The sequence below is a fragment of the Maylandia zebra genome, linkage group LG18, assembly GCF_041146795.1.
Source record: "Maylandia zebra isolate NMK-2024a linkage group LG18, Mzebra_GT3a, whole genome shotgun sequence".
Classification (NCBI taxonomy): Eukaryota; Metazoa; Chordata; class Actinopteri; order Cichliformes; family Cichlidae; genus Maylandia; species Maylandia zebra.
Genome location: NC_135184.1, coordinates 27,890,537 through 27,908,906, shown reverse-complemented (window position 1 = coordinate 27,908,906; position 18,370 = coordinate 27,890,537). Strand labels below are relative to the sequence as shown.

At 41.1% G+C, this 18,370-nt stretch overlaps 3 protein-coding genes and 1 long non-coding RNA gene across 5 annotated transcripts; 2 read left to right on the top strand and 2 right to left on the bottom strand.

Moving 5' to 3' along the window:
- Positions 1–1,108: 1,108 nt before the first annotated feature.
- Positions 1,109–1,954, bottom strand: LOC143413549 (uncharacterized). Its single transcript, XR_013094150.1, has 3 exons — positions 1,572–1,954; positions 1,368–1,485; positions 1,109–1,237 (listed from the first exon to the last, which is right to left on the bottom strand). It is a non-coding gene; the product is annotated as an uncharacterized LOC143413549 (long non-coding RNA).
- On the top strand, positions 1,902–4,105 carry LOC101480248 (peroxisomal trans-2-enoyl-CoA reductase). Of its 2 annotated transcripts, none has more exons than XM_014409577.2 (8): positions 1,902–2,083; positions 2,372–2,505; positions 2,582–2,747; positions 2,828–2,909; positions 3,019–3,115; positions 3,197–3,307; positions 3,529–3,640; positions 3,733–4,105. In XM_014409577.2, the coding sequence occupies exons 1-8, from the start codon at positions 1,972–1,974 to the stop codon at positions 3,813–3,815; spliced, it is 897 nt and encodes a 298-aa protein (XP_014265063.2). In that variant the 5' UTR covers positions 1,902–1,971; the 3' UTR covers positions 3,816–4,105. The 2 variants fall into 2 exon arrangements, with proteins under 2 accessions (XP_014265063.2, XP_076732885.1); XM_076876770.1 differs by lacking the exon at positions 1,902–2,083 and adding an exon at positions 2,091–2,239.
- A 703-nt stretch (positions 4,106–4,808) lies between these two features.
- Positions 4,809–6,624, top strand: ndufb3 (NADH:ubiquinone oxidoreductase subunit B3). The gene is made up of 3 exons (XM_004565414.4): positions 4,809–4,952; positions 6,143–6,271; positions 6,380–6,624. The coding sequence occupies exons 2-3, from the start codon at positions 6,144–6,146 to the stop codon at positions 6,528–6,530; spliced, it is 279 nt and encodes a 92-aa protein (XP_004565471.1). The 5' UTR covers positions 4,809–4,952; position 6,143; the 3' UTR covers positions 6,531–6,624.
- A 37-nt stretch (positions 6,625–6,661) lies between these two features.
- Positions 6,662–16,237, bottom strand: LOC101479487 (UDP-glucuronosyltransferase). Its single transcript, XM_004565412.6, has 9 exons — positions 15,527–16,237; positions 13,730–13,793; positions 13,500–13,648; positions 8,766–8,893; positions 8,586–8,679; positions 8,326–8,451; positions 8,164–8,251; positions 7,851–8,070; positions 6,662–7,038 (listed from the first exon to the last, which is right to left on the bottom strand). Exons 1-9 carry the CDS (start codon positions 16,049–16,051, stop codon positions 6,768–6,770), a joined length of 1,665 nt encoding a protein of 554 aa, XP_004565469.3. The 5' UTR covers positions 16,052–16,237; the 3' UTR covers positions 6,662–6,767.
- Positions 16,238–18,370: the final 2,133 nt, after the last annotated feature.

The following is an 18,370-nucleotide window of genomic DNA, read 5'->3' as shown; positions in this document are numbered from 1 at the left end:
CAGATTTAAATGAAGTGGAGAGATTTTGTAAGGAAGAAATAAACATAATTCCATCCAGAAGAAAGGTTCCCGAATGCTTTCATATGACTGTATGTGGCACCAAATCACAAAAGCAGTTTACACTTTAAATTGTTAAATAAAGACTAGAATAACAGAGAAATAACAACAATCAGACAACCCCCTCTGAGCAAGCACGTGGCACGTGGTGGGAAGAAAAAACTCACTTTTAACGGGAAGAAACCTCTGGCAGATCCATGTTCAGGGAGGCGCAGCCGTCTGCAGTGACTGATTGGAGGTGGTGGGGAGGGAGATGGGACAAAAGACACACTGTAGAAGAGAGAGAAAAAATTATAACTACTGTGCAGTGGTAAACACATAGTGAGTAAAAAAAAAGTCAATCGAAGACAAAACAAAAACACAGCAAATACAAACACACACAGAGCATGCATTGTAATGTATAATAACTCTGACAGTTTCTTTTAATAAAATGTAAAAAATCAAATACTGATCAAATACTGATCATTCAACAAATCATCAGTATTTGCCCTCTGACCATTTAATATTGGGAATCAATATTCTTTCAAATCTATTAAAATCACATCCAGAAGAGGGCGCTGCTGGTGCTACGCTCCCTCGGTTTTCCTCTGCGGGGCCCAGAAACTAGTGATGGGCAGATGAAGCTTCATGAAGCACTGAAGCTTTTCATCCAATTGGTTCACCCCAGCGCAAAGCTTCTTGAAGCTTCATTTGCTCTAGTAGGACACCTACTGGACGTAAAACTATTAGTTGGCATGAATTTGAAGAGTGTGGCCTTTTGCACACAGCCTGTAAATGTCAACAACAAAAGGAGTGTGTAAAACATGTATATTGTAGTGATGGCACTATACGGTGTATATTTATACTGGCAGTATGGAAAATGATTATTTGGAAATGCTTAAAATGGAAATGATCATTTACTGTGAGGTGAGGTGTGGTTGGGGTGTGGACAGTGGTTGTGCTTTTGTAACGTTGAGGTATGGACAGCTACACACTGAGGATTTGAGCCTCAGTCCTGCCCACATTTTATTCTGTAAAAACTAAATTTCCACTGCTTTTATGGCCTTTTTAGTGGGGAGAACATAGCTAGGATTTAATGTTTTAACAAATCTTTTAAATCCTTTGTCCTCCACAATGCTAAATGGCTGGGAGTCCTCAACCACCATGCTGACCAGGTCTTCATCTATTTGAGATTGTTCTCCTGAGGAAAGACAATAAAGACAAAGCACAAATATAAATATCACACATGTCACTTATTGCATTGTATAATATTGTTATATCATTTAGTAACATTACAGCATGCTATATTATCATGACATTTGATGGCTCACCTGGTCTTGCTCCACAATCGGTGTTCCCCTTATTCACACGCAAAGCTCTGTAGTGCCTAAGCATGGATGAGGTGTTGTTGTTATATCCCAGCTCCCTGGCACATAGCAAACACTTCACCTTGTACAAGAGTACAGACAGCTTAACATAAGTTTTATTGCACCATCAGTATTATGAAAATACATCTTCTGTAGAAATTTACATACCTTGTTGGGAGGAATAAAATCAAAATGTTCCCACACAGGGGAGGACATCCTCCTCTTCTTAGCTGGCTCCATTCTCTCCTGACTTTCTCTCCTCACTCTCATAAACCTCCAAACTGTCTCCAAACTCTCACTAACCGCAACTCTCCATCAAACACCCACATTTTGAATGAAGTCTGAGGGGTTTATATCGCTGTCATAGCTCGCGGCAAAGTTCGAACCACTTCATGAACCAGTCACGTGGTACAGCCGGGCAGCGAGGCTTCGGACGTCATCATTTTCAGCTCCTCCCATAAATGAAGCAAGCCTCGATACGCGCATCGCGAAAACGCCCCCTAAATTACTCGACACAAGCTTTGCACAAGCCTCGATACAGAACGTCACATCACTACCAGAAACAAGCATGGCGGCTTCCAGTGTTTTCCGACCGGGCTTGTTCAACCATAAAGTTGCAATAGTGACGGGTGGAGGCACCGGGATCGGTAAAGCTATCTCTGCGGAGCTGCTGGAGCTGGGTGAGTGAGTTCTAATAGTTGTTGTAGCGCAAAGAGTCTGAAGTGAGGAGCAGCTGAGTGACAGCAAGTGAACTTCGACACAGATACAAACAAGTCTGTAAGAGTCGCACCAGTCCCTCGGTCAAGTGCGCGCAGGGACACTGTGAAAGTGTGGCTGTGAGTGTTCGCTAACAGCTGGAAACACCAAACATCTGGTGGCTGTCAGTGTTGTTTCACAGTAAATTGACTCGAAGCTTTATTTCGGAAAGTGCTGTAATTGTTTTTCGTGGCTCACTTGTTGGTCTTCAGGCTGCAGTGTGGTGATCTCCAGCAGAAAGGCAGACAGGCTGGAGGCAGCAGCTCGGGAGATGAGACAGAAAATCCCTCCCTCCAGTCCTGCAAGTGTCACTGCTGTGCCCTGTAACATCCGCAGCGAGGAGGAGGTGAGCAGCTCTGCATCTGCTGCTCGTTTCAGTGCGTAAGTGGCTGATTTTCTTTTTGTCTTTCTGTCATTTGAAGGTGAAGGCTCTTGTGTCATCAGTACTGAAGCGATATGACCGTATAGACTTTCTGGTGAACAACGGAGGAGGTCAGTTCAGCAGCCCTGCAGAAGACATGTCCTCTAAGGGCTGGAAGGCTGTGGTAGACACCAACCTGACAGGAACCTTCCACTGCTGCAAGGAGGGTGAGCCGGGCACAGATAACACAGGCTTTGGTGTTTGTGGTTTGGTCTCTCAGCGTGACCGTTGTTGTTCTCCCCTCCAGTCTACACAGCATGGATGAAGGAGCACGGAGGCGCCATCGTCAGCATCATCGCCAACATGTGGAACGGCTTTCCGGGCATGGCGTAAGAACAGTTTCCCTCATTATTCACACACGAATGTGCAACGTCACATAGTTGTTGTTTTTTTTTTTTAAATTGCCTGCTGCGTGGTGTGTCTCCTCCTCCTCGACAGCCACACAGGAGCAGCGAGGGCAGCGGTGGATAACTTAACTAAGAGCCTCGCCATCGAGTGGGCAGCCTCGGGGGTCCGAATCAACGCTGTTGCACCTGTGCGTACAGCTCAGCACATAATCAGTTTTGTTTCAGTTTTTCAAGATGCGCATGATTTTCATCTCTCTGTTTGGCTGCAGGGTACAATCTTTTCCAAAACAGCGATGGAGAACTATAAAGAGTACGGACCACATCTTTTCAAGATGTCCGTTCCATTCACTCCTGCGAAGAGGCTGGCAGTGCCCGAAGAGGTTTGCAACCCAGTTCCCAGCTTTGTTAGAGGAAAAAAGAGTCTCCTGAAAATTCCCCTTGGTGTTGTTAAAAAAAATTGAAGCCAGACCACAAAGGTCTCACAGTGCTCCATAAACAGTATTAGAGGATATAAAGAAGTAGTTGTGAAGCCATACAATAGAAGGAGAAAGGTTAAATCACAGCTGTAATCACCAATTTTTGAATTGCCGTCTTTGCCCAGGTCTCATCTGCAGTGTGTTTCCTGCTCTCTCCTGCTGCTTCCTACATTTCTGGAGCCACGTTGAAGGTCGATGCGGGACAAAGTTTGTATAAGTCCATGTGGGAGATACAGAGTATGTATAGCTCTCTAACACAACTGCACTGTAGTCTTCCCAGTATATATTAGATTTAGTACGAGGAGCTAAATTCTTGTGTTTGTCTCCAGACCACAGTGCATGGCCTGAAGCTCCAGAGGGGGAGAACCTGGATGCTCTGAATGAACTGGTCGACCCAAAAAGCAAACTCTGATTTACTCATGGGACCCGCGAGAGCACAAAATCCCTAAGCCAAAAGGCATTGTGGACTCTGAGCCACAAACACTGTTAAGCACACCGTGCTGGCCTGGTTAGAAAGTCTGTATTTGTAGTGTGTGACTGATTGTTAAGAATTTGCACGTAATTGTATGTAATTAATAGTACGAGAAGTGTCCAGAAGTAAAGATTTGTAACATGCAACTTTTGAAATGTACATATCGTTTTTCTCTCCAATTCTGTCAACAAGTCTGTGAGTAAAATTTAATAAAACTGTAAAACAGAACAATATAATTTTCTTTTTTGATTTAACATCTCTGTCTGCTTTGAACTCATTATCTCATAAAAAAGTCTAAAAAGATGTCTGATCATATATTGAACGTATGGAATGAAAAATATTTTATGCCATATTTAGGAAAATTCTTTTGTTACAGCAGTTGACAGGAATATGAAATCGCCACTACTATTAGTATTACTACTAATAATGATAATATATGGAAATTGATTTTCTGCCTGGTAGATATTTTGTATTATAGAAGGTATAGAAGGCATGTAGTATGTCAAACGTTTCCTGCATCTGCTCTTGATTAATTGTGTTAAATGCACTTGAGAAACCAAAGAATGTGATCCTCGCTATATAGATAGAGGTAAGATCTCGACAGCATGTATATGATTACAAACGGCTCTCACAGTTTTGGCCTGTGTGCAAACAGCAGAGTGTACAGACATTTTTTCTCCTGTGGTCACAGACCATCTAATCATTTGCAAATGAAATGTCTATCTTGCAGCTGGCTGCCAGGAATACAAAAAGAAATTCAGACGATAGTAATTGTTTCAGCATGGTAACACCGCATGTTAATAATAAGTGTCATTAAGTGTAAATATATTTAGATTGTGGATTTATGTAGTTGTTCTGTGTTTGATGTTGAAAATTATTCATATGTTTATAATTAAATAACGTTATTTTGTTGATCACGGGCACCAAACAAAAAAACAAAACAAAACAGCGTGACTTTAAAAGTGAAAAAAAAGCGTTATGGAGTTTTGTCCCTAATGCCGTGCCATAATTTGCCGTATTCCTGCATCAACTGTCGTAACAATTATCCCAGCAGCAGAGGTCACAACAATTGTTCAGGTACCGAATTTATTCCTCTTTAAAATCTTCGGTGTTTCTGTATTACAGTCGTTTGTGTTTCTTTCTCACACCAGGCGACAGGAAAGCAATATTTTCACCAGGGAAGAGGCGTTTGAAAATGTTAGAAGAATTGCAAACAGAAATGCATTGCTAACGTAATGCTAGCCTCCTTGTATGTGTGAAGTTGACGTTTAATTTACATATTATCCTCTAATAGGTCGGTGGGTTTAACCAGACAGGCTACACAGTAATAATGTTGGCTATTTAAAGAGAGTTAATCGCTGATAACTTTGTTCGAGGAAGTGTAAATAGCGAGGTTAACATTTTTGTGTTTGTGTCGTTTAGCCTAGCAGCAAATATGGCTTGTGGGACTGAATAAATACACGGCACTTAAACACATCTTTAATAATTCGGAATTTACTCGATAGTCGTTACAGTCACTAGATTTTATCCTGATGATTCTCGCGCTTTTGTTCCCTTTGTTAAATAAGTCGATAGTGCATAATAATTTTAGTGTGCAATGTAAATAAAGCTTAAATTTTATGACTAACTTTTTATCTACAGCTAAGCACCCTAAAGGGGATGATAGACAGATAACGGATATTTTATTGATCCCACAGGGGACATGTTTGTGTTACAGCAGCAGGTTATATAATAAACATAGTAAAGTCTACAATAAATAAACAGCATAGGGAAAGTAACACTGCCACAGGCACACAGTGAGCCTTATAGTATGAGATTTTATGTAAAGTTTTATATATACAACAGTGATTAAAAAACCAATAATAAAAAAATTAGGTTAAGTGGATTTTTATTCCTGACAGGCGTGTTTACCTGTCACAGACAGAAAGAGTTACTGTACAGTTTCACAGAGAATGACAGGACTCATTTCCTTAAGCTTATTTGTGGCTTTCATGTAATCATCCTTTGAATACATTAACCATTTGCATGATTACACCCAGATACCAGAAATAAGTTGCAGATTTGGTCACAATGAACTTTGTCCTGTTGTTTTAAAATAAAAGTTCCTCTGTTTGAACATGTTTGTATTAAGCGAGCTGCTGCCATTTGCTGAACCTACTGAAAGTGAGCGTGTTTCATTAAGTAAAACACAGATGACACAAGAAGCAAATCAAAGTCTGCCAGTAAGGTGAAGGTTAAAAAAATGGCCTGTTTGCTTATGTTTCCAGTATGGGAGGTGACCACGGCCACAGCAAGCTCTCCATGCCAGATTGGCGACAGTGGAAGACACAGGGAACGCCACTGGAGTTCACACAGCAGAGGCTGGCTGCACGGGGTCTGAAGGACCCATGGGCACGGTCAGTATTTTTGCCCATGTATGATATATTTCTGACATCTCCTTATATTCTGTGTGATCTGACACTGCTGCCCGTCTTTCTTTCCTGTCACTTTCCCTTTCTCTGCAGCAACGAGGCGTGGAGGTATTCAGGCGGCTTCGCTCGTGCTGTGACTCTGTCAGAAGTTCTGCTGAGAGGATTCAAGTGGGGCTTTGCTGCCTTTACTGTAGCTCTGGCTATAGAGTACACCATGTTCCCTCCAAAGAAGGGTGGCCACTAATGCTCATCATTGCCCCTCAACCCCAGATTATATGTAATGGAATCTAATTATATTCTGTGTTTTCTCTAGATTAAATATCTTTGTGATCACACAAGGCTTCTTAAGTGTATTCAATTAGAATGTAATCAACATTTTGCATTAAGGTTTTATTGATACTGATGTTTTATCAAAACATCCTTTAAACCGTGATGAGAATACAATTACAACATCACAGTACTTCCAGTAAAAAAACTGTCCTTACTCCTGCTTCCACTTTCGTCTCACTTTACGGAAGCATAGCTTCATGCATTTTGCTGTCAGCATTACAAAGACAAGCACCACAGTAGTTAGCAGCACTATTACATCCAGGCTGAAGTACTGGAACCAGTAGAGTTCATGGAGAGCCGATTTGAGATGCTTCGCCCCTTTATGCCGCATCACAAATTCTGTCCAATACACTGAAAGCTCAAGCGGGTCCGACGGCCGATCATTATGAAGATCTGACAGCTTCTTCACGTTCTCTTTGTACCTGAAAACACAGATAAATGGGCAGGTTTTTTTTAAATGACAGAGAGCTGAGTTAGATCATATGTAAAGTTCTTTCAAGAACAGATGGTACAGTGAAGGTTTGTTAGAGTTTTTTATTTTTTGCAATTAATGTGACCACCATCAGGTTTATCTAATTTTAGGACTTGTGTTAATGTGATGTGGACCCAATTGAACAAATGATGACCTTTTATTTACTTAAGAAAAAGTCACTCAATGCATACCTGTGAGGGGGAAAGTAAAAGCCTATACCCTGTTTTAGTTTAAAGCACAGGGATCTGTCCAAGTCTGATATTCAAAACACTCAGAAATACACTGAGGCACAAATAAAGGACATTTCTGAGGACATCAGTAAAAGAGTTTCTGATGCTGAGGCTGGAAAAAATGATAAAAGTCAGGCTGTGCTAATACAGGAAATTCAGGTCCAGTGTTACACTCTTTGGTGTGCATGACCACCAAGGAGTCAACCTCATGTAGCTGCAATCATGACTACACATAGAATAGTCATTTGTGAAATGAGAGGGCAAGTACGTTGGGTTAAGGTCAGAAAGTCTCACTGAGTCTAAAAACCACATGATACACAGGCACCTGGAAAAGTTTTGCATTCAGTTATCTTCAGATGTTTGTGGTGTGCACGGTGGTCCTGCAAATAGAAACCCCTCATGTTCCATAAAGAACCCCCATGACTGTCACCTGCTTGCTAAAGATGTGCTTGTTTGAAAAAAAAAACAAAACATTTTGTAGACCAAAATGGAAAGTTTTGGTTGAATGTGAGCCGTCTGCTGACTCCCTCACCTGCTGTCATTGATGACCTCCTTCAGCCCCTTCAGAAGAGTTTCTGTATTAATGTCTAAAATGTTCAACACGATTCCTACACCTCTGCTGGCCATCCTCGCAGCGTTGTCCGGCTGATCCCCGTTCAGGGGCACCATCAGCATGGGAACGGCGTGACACAGTCCCTCAAACAGACCATGTGAGCCAGCGTGAGTGATGAATGCACGGGCTCCCGGGTGAGCTACGACACAAAACATGCAGAAATATCAGATATTTTGATATGTGACACATCAGCGTGCTTCACATTTCAGGATGTGCTGCTGCAGACACACACCTAGCAGGTCATTCTGTGGGACCCATTTCATCATCTTCACATTTTCCGGGACATTGTCAGTAACCTTTCCAGTGTATCTCCATATGACCTGTCATAGTTTTATTGTAGATTAAGATTAGCTGTATTTATTTATAACACAAGATAAGCTGTATGCTGATATACCTTCTGTGGAATCTGTCTGAAGGCCTCCAGAAAGACAGAGGTGATTTCCTCTGGCAGATCTGACACCATGGAGCCCAGAGTGAACACTACAAACCCGTGCTCTCCAGACACCCAGGAATCTAGATCCTGACAAAACACAAACTTGCTTAAGTACTTTGCATTTATCACTCTTACCTGATTGGTCTTACAGTCCTACGGTAAGTGGTGTCAATCAGAATGTTCATAAATGCATTTAGAGTCTAAAACTCATAAAGTCTTACTGGGGGCAGAGGATGTTTCACATTGCAATTGATTCCACCAACCAGTACAATATTGGGCATGAGTGGGCGTGGGAAATCCAGCGTGAAGTCATTCCTGTTTAAATACAGCAACAGTTTTTTAGTTTTTTACACTCACGCAGGCAGCAAATGTCAACAATACACAGACGTTCCATGTGTTACCTCAGCAGCCAGATATCAGAGTCTGAAAGCACTTCAGCCACGCCCACGTTCTCTCCGAGGAAATCACGGGCTATTTGGTCAAAGCGCCAATACAGCAGTTTGCAAAACAGCGGCTCCACCAATGCCACCTGTGGGTCAGAGGCATTACAGGACAATAATACAGCACCAAAACTGAAGACAGAAAAACTAAGACGTACTGTAATAGTAATAACACTGACATACTAGTTTGTCCCAAATGAACCTCATTGTAAGCAGAGATTGACGGTAACGCATTACCAGTGGCGTGCACAGACATTTTGGGGGGCAAGTGCTCCAGGGGGAAAAAAGGGCACTTTTTGCATATGTGGAAAACCTTTTCTTTTTATAATAAAAAAAATCGCACAGGTTAAATGCAATTTGACTTTTATTTCAAAACATTCTCTAAAAATCAAAAATCACACCACAAAAAGATAAAATCTGTATCCAACTCTAAACTATATACATACATATTCTCAAGTGTCCATTAAATGGAGTGTACTGCTCTAAAGAAGCATCCTTCTTGGTGCCATGTCTTTGTAGATGTTGATGACCTCGTTGTAATCGATCTCCACATCTTTCTCAATGGCCAACAAGAGGAGATCAGACAACCTTTCTTCTCCACACAAACTTCTTAGTTTATTTTTGATTATTTTTAGCTTTGAAAAGGATCTTTCAACTGTCGCAGTTGTCACTGGTAGTGTTGCGTAGATCTGAATCATTTTGACAAAGGCAGGAAAGATCAGCTGGCCATTGTTTTCCCTCAGTATCAGAAATATTTCTCTGAGGTCTTTTGAACTAAAGCTGGAGTGGAAGACCTTTAATTCTGTTTTGAGCTGGTCCTCATCTTCTCCATAGAATTCACAGAGGATGTGGACAGCTTCAATGGCTTCTGGGTTTGGTGGGCCTACCCAGTTAGCATGCACAGTTAAGGGCTGGAAGGACTGAATGATTCTGGCCGTTGGGCTTCCAGTATTGTCCCCTTTGAACCTCCTGTTCAGTTCCCCAGTCATGATGTCCAGAAAGGTGAAATATACACCACTCCTGAAATATGCCTCCACTGACTCAAACTGAGCACCTACTTGAGACACTGTGGTGCTGTGTTGGAAACGCACTGGAACTTTCCGCTTTCTCTCCTGACCAGGCACCACGGTAGGTACTGGAATGTTGAAACTCTCTGCCTTCTCTGATGCACATCTAAATATCTCTCCAAATTTCTCCTCAGACCTCATGGTTTGCAATGTGTGAAGCACACCATCAATTACCTTGTAGGCAGTGGAATGGTCCAACCCTTCTTCCTGCAGAGAATCTGATGCCAAAGCAGTGACTTCGAATACTGGTGTGGTGATTTCCATGCAGAGAATGAACATAAAATTAATGGCATTTCTGTACATCTGAGCATCACCTTGGGCCAGGTTAGGTGGGTCACTGTCACTGATGTCATCAAGGAGCATCAAAATGGCTTTCAAATTTCTCTGAAGTGCCTTCAGTGCTTTTTCCCTGCAAGCCCATCGAGTATCTGACAGCTGCTGGAGCTCCATAACACGTTGTCCAGGAAAGAGAGACTCCTGAAATTTGACCAAGGCAGCATGACGCTTTGGGGAGCCTGAGCAAAAGGCATACAATTTCTCCACCAAGTTGAAAAATGTCACAAAATGCTTGCTGGACTTTGATGCCTCCACTAGTACCAAATTGAGGCAATGGGCTTTGCAGTGCACATAGAGGGCCTTCTCATTGTGTGCACGGATTCTAGCTTGGAGACCTTTATACATGCCACTCATGTTGGCTGCTCCATCATAGCCTTGACCATACATGTTCTTCATCTCTAGGCCATTCTTTTGCAGAAGCAAGAACACTGTATTCTCCAGCTCCTGGCCTGTAGTTGTATCAACATTGCACACTTCGATGAATCTCTCCTTTATTTGCATATGATGAAAATATCGCACAACAAATGACACTTGCTCTTTGTGTGAAACATCAGAGGTTTCATCAAGTAGAATGGAATACATTTCAGCCTCTTTTATTTCACGTTGTATCTCCTTCCTGATGTAAGTTCCTAGTGCTGCAATGATGTCATTTTGACTTCTGTTGGAAAGCAGTGACACCTGGGGCCTTGTCTTGGTGGCTTTAACTGTGGCAATTTTTTCCAAATGCATTTTCAGCACACTATCGTAGCGGGAAAATACATTGACTAATTCACGAAAATTGCCACGGTTATCACTGGACTCACTCTCATCATGACCTCGGAATGCTTGTCCCTGACGTGCAAGATACACTGTTAGGTCAATTAATCTTGTCAGGATTTCTTTGTTTGTCTGCCTCTCTCGCTCTCTAACTTCCACCCCTTTTACGTCTGAAACATCAAATGCAGACTGAAGGGCCTTTTTCTGGAAATTGATCCATCTAACCATGCTTGTCATGTGCATCTCTGCGCTGGAGTGTTGTTTGATTTTTTCAAGAGCAGTACTCCACTTTCTGATGCCATCAGTTGTCCAGGCTGTTCTGCTTTTACATTTTTCATCCGAGAGGAAAAGCCGACAACTAAAACAATGCATTGAATTAGCAGTGGGTGAGTATTCCAGCCACACATTAGCAGAAAACCACTGTTTCTGGAATGATCTCCCCTCAGTTTTTGGGTAAGGTATATCAGGCTGACATGGGCCCACATTGCAGCACATTGAAACGTATCTGTCATTGCGCTTTATTTTAAATGTATGGATGTGTGTTGGATCTGTTGGGTATTGTAAAGCTGCTAACTTTGACATTATGTGATCGATCTGTTCTTCCTCATTGTGGTCTTCAGAGAGCACTACATCAGTGTCTGTAGGCCTAACTGAACCTGTTGCTGCATTGGTCGCGGCTTCATCTGTTTCTATATCTCCCTCTTCTGCTATGCTGGTAGATGGCATAGAGCTGCTTCCCTGCTGTGACTGACTACAATGGAACAATAATAATAATAATAGTATTATTATTTATCATAATAATAAGCTTAAACAGATAGTTTTAATAATAACCCATACTGCAAGTCTTGTAACATAGAAATAACTTTCGTAGGTACAAAATAATAGTTAGCTCAATGCCTGCTGATTAAGTTCATTAAAAACTAAGTGTGAACAGCTTTTAAGATTTTTCAATAGAATTAACTGCAAGGAGCAGGTTACATTAAAACATTAAAATAGAACCTGACTCTGCCCTTGACTCTGCCCTTTCATCTTCATTTTCCTTTGCTTTCATCCAGGAGAGCAGAGAACTGCTTCCCTGGGCTGCCTGTTGTAGATCCCTTTCTTTCTCCTTTCTCAGCCTCTCTTTCCTAGGCATTATGCTTGCTGAAATTAGTAAATAAATAGACCAAAATGTATGAGAACGAATAAGACTGACTGTGGTCATTACAAGAACAGGGCAGAATGGTCGTTTTCACAGGCAATTGGGAACTGCCTATTTTTCCTTTAGCAAATTAATGTGTTAATGTTGCCAATATGTTACACCAAAAAAAATTAACATGTCTAACCAGTGCTTCTCAAAACTTTTAACATGCACCACCCCCAACACCGTACCCTTCAAACTACCAATAACAACGTCACTGTTCTGTCACAATCAGGTCGGAATTGATGGAGAGTGGGGGTTGCCTAAATGGTTTAGGTTACATTTTAAATGTGTCGTTTTTTTGTTTATCCATATGGATGGATGGAGGGGGCAAGCTGGCAAAGTTTGTCATGTGCAGTTTCTGACAGGCTACTTCACAACAAAACAATTGCAGGTTGGTCTTAGAGGGCAAACAGAATAATTTCACTCAATTCATGGGTTACCTGACTGGTTGGGAAGGGAAAGAGCTGCCGTGTTGTCCGCCGTGGCTCCCTGTCGCTATAGTTAGCCTACTATGCCTACTCCAAGTAGTCCTATGTCATGCCGCTGCTACACGCCTCACAGCAAATGAACTGCAAGCGTGTTCACGTGACACGGTGACAGTGAAAAAGCGACAGGGTTCGGGTGTCTTTGAAGAAGGGGCACAAATCAAGCCATTATTTTCACACCTTTTTAAATTGCGCAGCTTTAAAAAAAAAAAAAATCACGTCTTTCAAAAGGGCACTTTTTTGGACTGAGGGCAAAAGGGCAAGTGCTTCAGCACCACCTCGTCTCTATCTGTGCACGCCAGTGCGCATTACTGTAATCCGATGACTTTTTTCAAGTAACGAGTAAATTAAAGCAGTACGATTGCAAAAAAAGCAAGTAGATTACTTTTACTTTTACGCTGTGTTACCGCGTTACTAAAACTTTACATGCTGGAATATGCAGAAAATAGGTTTAAAAGTTAAACACATTTCTTCAAGTCAAACACTCTTGCATATAATTTAATTTTTTTAAAATTAAAATGAATAAAACAAGTTTTAAAAGAGACTTTTTCATTTGATTCGATTTTATAAAATGAAATATTCAGAAAAAAATCAAACGGGGCTGATAGGCTTATTGTTTTATAATGTATTGTTGTGTATCGTGTTTTTAAAAGTAACTAAAAGTGACCACAAATGAGGTGAGTATAAAGTATGAAGAGTAATTTAGGAAAGATCATTTGAAGGTACAGCACATATTTCCTTATCAATATGGTCACAAACGAACAGTGTTTTGTTCGTGACCATACATTGTCTGAAAGAAGATTGCAAATAACATTCCTGGAAAAGCTGTGCTTTAAGGCTTGAATATGCTAACTTCCGCCTGGCTCACCAAAGTGTTGATAAATCTCTCTTTGAAGCTCATTTTATCCGTGTATCCAGTGAAATAGCGAGGAACGTATGAGGGCGGAGATGGGCAGCCAGCAGACTTCATGTCCAAGTAACACGGTATTCCTCTCAGCAGATTGACAGTAGGGAGACCTGGAAGTGATTGAGTAATGATAGGTGAGAAAATGTGCAGGTGTACAAGCAAACAGATAACCTGAGTGCAGAGGAGCTCACCTAATTTCCGAGCTACTAATGAGCCCATGGGAAACATGGGATCTGTCAAGACGGCATCAAAGTCCTATAACGTGAAACAGGAAGAAGGTGGAAAAGCAGAGAGGAGTCAATCTTCCACTGTGTGTCAGCACTACACTGTCTTGCATACATGGTTCACACATGGAGGATTTTACAGATTGTAGGTAGAAAGGTATAAAGTGGCTAAACTGGACCTATGATGCTCATTTGAAAGTAGGACAGCATTGCATGATTCACAGTTCAGTTTTTGTTAGGTATTTTAGTACCATGGGAGCATTTACTGGATATTGTTTTATAGTGACATTATGCAGGAAAACTCTGTCATTCAATAAGGCCCCTTTGTTTCAGTGTTTTTCTCTTTGACCCAAGAATTGATGTGTGAGAATCACAGGCTGGTACAAGGTTGAAATACCACAGAGATCACTCCCTCAGCTACATTCGTTTCTAAATCTCTTAGGAGACGCCTGTTGAAGGCCAGATGGTTTGTTTCAGAATTCACTAATGAAAGAACTCTTTATTTTGTGCCTTGAAAATATGTCGCTGAGATAATCACAATTGTAGCTGAACTGATAAACTACACAAAGGATGCTTCTTCACCCAAGGGCAGGAAGACGCTCCCTTATCTTGGTCTGTACTGGTTTAAACTGATAATCTGCTGTCTCATGAATTTTACCCTCTATATAAACTGTTGTACTTGTGAATAAAGTTGAGTCAATTTGGGAAGACAACCTGACGCAGTCTCTGTTTTCTTGTTCTCCCAAGCTGCTCCCGAGCTCGTACTAACACGCTGAATGGCATGCTTGAATATTACTTGAGAATATATTTGACTGTGTTACAGACTAAGGGACATTCTCTGCTGATAGGTGAAGGTACATTCTCTGCTTATAGACGTCCACGCCTCGGAGGAAGTCGATCCACGGATTAGGCCCTGGAAACAGTTTCCTTCAGTTTTTATCCTTTATTGGACCTTTGTGCAGCCCCCGAGTTCATCATCAGTCTAGCCGAAGCTTTTTTTTATAGCCCCTCCCCCTTTAAGTAAACTTTTTTCCCTCATTGGCTGTTGCTCATAACCAGAAGATTTGAACACCAGGTGCATGCTACGCCAGCCAGTGTTGTACATTTATGTTTGGCATATCTTCTCTCACTGACTTCATCCAAAGTCAAGAGAAGAAAAAGCACTTGCAGAAACAGAGCATTTAGATGTCTACAGTTTACTTGCACATGTACTGACCTGAGCTTTTAAGTTTAATATGAGCATCCACCACTGTTCACATACAGATATGGTAAAAAGAAAGTTCACCTGTTTTCCTGTCTTTGGTTTTACATATTAGGACATAATAAACATCATCTGGTCCTTAAGAGGTTTTAAATAAAGGTCATGGTGTAATATGTTTTACAGTTCATGTGAAGTTGTAGTGGCCCGATTTTGAGACCTGATAAAGCCTATATAGCTTTTAATGTCCTGATGTGTAAAACCTTAGTGTCAGGGTGGGCTGCGTGGCGTGGGTTTTTTATTTTATTTTTTTTCCATGGGTCTATTAATAATAATATACAATTAAAATTTTAGGAACTATACACAGTCAACCACTACAGTTACATTAATAGATGTACAACATGATGAGAATTTGGACTGCCAACTTGTAGAAGAGAACCTCCATCCCAACACTCTTACACAGTATAAGCAAAAGACCCTCCATGTACAATTTGCAAAGCTTGAGCTCCAATGTTGGTTTTGCAGCTGATACCAAAGTTGTGTTCATCTTCTGTATTTGTACTCACCTGCTGGGACAAGTGTGATATGAGACTGGCATTGAAGAGCAGCTTCTCTGCAGTGATGTGCGGAATATAAGAAATGGCCTGGAACTGTCTGAACCGTTTCTTGATCTTCTCCATGAAAGGCTGTGAGGATTTTTTCATGATGTCTTTGTGTGTGGACATCACAGAGTCGATGTAAGCCTTGTCATAAGGTACAGGATAGGTCAAAGTGTCATAGTGTTTCCCCGGGCCCATTCGCATGGTGGTCTCTGGCATCACCACCGTAACTCTGTGTCCACGGCGACCCATTTCCTGGGCAATGGCTTTAAGACCTATCCAATGACTCCCATCCATGGGCACCACGAGCAGTTTGCCTAAAAACTGTGAAAAACTTGCAGGCTTGGTGTGAGGAAGTTCAGCCTCTTCTGTCTTCAGCTTGTTTTTGGGACTGGACTTTTCTGAACTAGATCCCTTTGTATTATCCACAGCACCAGTTATTTCCATGACCACGTTAAGCAGCAAAAACACAAAGACTCCTGCTGTCCTCATTGTTCTCTCGTCAGTGTACCAACCGCTAATTAAATTGAGCACAGAGAAAGTTTTGGGGGAATGACAAAGGAAACACCCCCTTCCCTGAGCTGTAAACCAGGCTCTTCTCTCTGCAGGCTCCTCTGAATACGTTGTTTAAATTCCTCAGTGAATTAGCAGATTGGATTTTTTGTGTGTTCAAAGTCCTTCCTGTTGGGAATCTAGGTGAGAGGAGTGGCCCTGCTAATCTAAAGCAATCAAAGAGTGTCATGTGGCTTTAATGCAGTTTCAAAGGGCAGCGTTATCACAATATTTCCCTCCCCGAAACCAGGGTCAACTATCTGCATCGTTTTAACACAGTTGCACTTCAGTCTTTTTAGTTGGTATCAGACACACAACCCACTAATTTACACATTGAACATTCTAATCAAGACACAAAGAAAAATCACAACAGACTTTGTCATTCAGTATGATCTAAATAATGTTTTAAAGACCACAGTCAACAATAAATAAGTGTGGAAACACAGTACATGTTACAAAGGGAAAAAGGTAGGGTTTGTTGACATTTTAAATTCCAGAGCACACAGAGCTCAATTTGTAAACAGACACAAATGCAAAGGGGGATGCTTGTGCAAAGAGAGACCTGGTCAAATGGTATATGTGCATATAGAGTTGTACACAGTCTACCCAATTTAAGTTGCCAGCATCCACATAGAACTAAAACATAAAATTAACCATGTTAAAAGGCTTTTTTTTAACTTACTGAAACCTAAATGGTTTAAATTTCTGCTGCTTTTTCTGAAACTTCTTTCTCAAACAATAAAACAGAAGCAGAAATAAACTAGAGTCTCGAGGATCATGGAGCAGGTTGCTTGCCCCTGACTTAATTTAAGTTTATTTATATACCCTATATTTCCAAAAGTATTTACTCATCCATCCAAATAATTGAATACTGGTGTTCTAACCACTTCTATAGCCACAGGTTTTGTGCTCCAAATCACAATAGCTGACTCAAGGCACTTTATATTGTAAGGTAATGACCCTACAATAATAGAGAGAAGACCTCAACAATCAGCCAACACCCATAGAACAAGTACATGGCAACAGTGCGAAGTGCAGAACTAGGCTCAAAAATGGGAAGCCATCTGGCATCCACTCATATATATTAGATTCATTGATTATCGACAAGAGTGAGCTCCTCTATCAAAGTAGAAATTTGGGTAGTTTGCTGGTCTGCATAATTCACACACACAATGCCAAGAAGGAAAGACATCAGCAGCAACTGTTGCTGCCCATTACTTTGGGAAGAGGTTTAAGACCATTTTCAAACAATTTGAAGTCCATCATTCTACAGCGAGAAAGATTATTCATAAATGGAAAACCTTCAAGGCAGTTGTCAAAGGAGCTTGCAAAGAAAAGCGTCTGGACTTCTTTAAGTTGCTTGAAGACGTTTCAAGGCAGTTGCCACACTTCCCAGGAGTGGAAGTCACAGCAAGTTTACCCCAAGACTACAATGCTCAGAGACAATGCAAAAGTAAAGTAAGTAAGTAAAGTAAAATTTTATTTATATAGCACATTTCTAGATAAAAGATCACAAAGTGCTTCACAAGGTATAAAACAAAAACAGTCAAAAGTTAACAAAATGCAATTTTAAAAAGATGTGTTTTTAGCTGTTTTTTAAAAGCAGTCACTGAGTCACTGATCTTAAGTTCTGAGGAAGAGAGTTCCACAGTCTGGCGGCCACAGTAGCAAAAGCTCTATCACCCTTGGTTTTCAGTCTTGTATACTGAATAACAAGTAGGCCCTGATCACAAGACCTCAGAGACCTACTAGGGGCATAGGGCTGTAAAAGTTCAATGATGTACGCTGGTGCATGTTCTTGAAGAGGCCGAAGACTGTCTATCTTAATGACAGTACAAAAGGCAGCAAATATATATAGCGCCAAATCACAACAACAGTCACCTCAGGGTGCTTTATTTTGTGAGGTAAAGACGTAAAGGTGAGGTATGAGCCAGTAATAGGAGAAAATGAGCACGCAATAAAGTGGACTTGTTAGGCAGTTTGCCATCTGACTTAAAACACTTCAAATCAATTTTTGATGACAGACACAACTAAAAAAATCCTGATCAGATACAGACACATGTACACAATACACACTACTGCTCAAAATTCTTGTTTTAATTATAAATTGACATTTGCTTTAATGTAATATTACATGAAGTTTGCCAGTAATGTTTTCACAGATGTGTTTTTAACCTGACTCCATGTCTGCATTGTGTGGGTGGAAACATCCAGATAAATGTCCCAAGGTTTTCTAACGGAGCATTTTATTATAACCAG

Bases quoted from the DNA above. Each gene is read 5' to 3' on its own strand.
- LOC101480248 (XM_014409577.2), top strand. From the start codon at position 1,972: ATGGCGGCTTCCAGTGTTTTCCGACCGGGCTTGTTCAACCATAAAGTT. The intron at 2,506-2,581 runs GTGAGCAGCTCT...TGTCATTTGAAG, and splicing joins ACATCCGCAGCGAGGAGGAG to GTGAAGGCTCTTGTGTCATC. The intron at 2,748-2,827 runs GTGAGCCGGGCA...TCTCCCCTCCAG, and splicing joins CTTCCACTGCTGCAAGGAGG to TCTACACAGCATGGATGAAG.
- ndufb3 (XM_004565414.4), top strand. From the start codon at position 6,144: ATGGGAGGTGACCACGGCCACAGCAAGCTCTCCATGCCAGATTGGCGA. The intron at 6,272-6,379 runs GTCAGTATTTTT...CTTTCTCTGCAG, and splicing joins CTGAAGGACCCATGGGCACG to CAACGAGGCGTGGAGGTATT.
- LOC101479487 (XM_004565412.6), bottom strand. From the start codon at position 16,051: ATGAGGACAGCAGGAGTCTTTGTGTTTTTGCTGCTTAACGTGGTCATG. The intron at 8,894-13,499 runs GTGAGCCAGGCG...TCTGACCCACAG, and splicing joins AGAGATTTATCAACACTTTG to GTGGCATTGGTGGAGCCGCT. The intron at 8,071-8,163 runs GTGTGTGTCTGC...TTTGTGTCGTAG, and splicing joins CCCACAGAATGACCTGCTAG to CTCACCCGGGAGCCCGTGCA.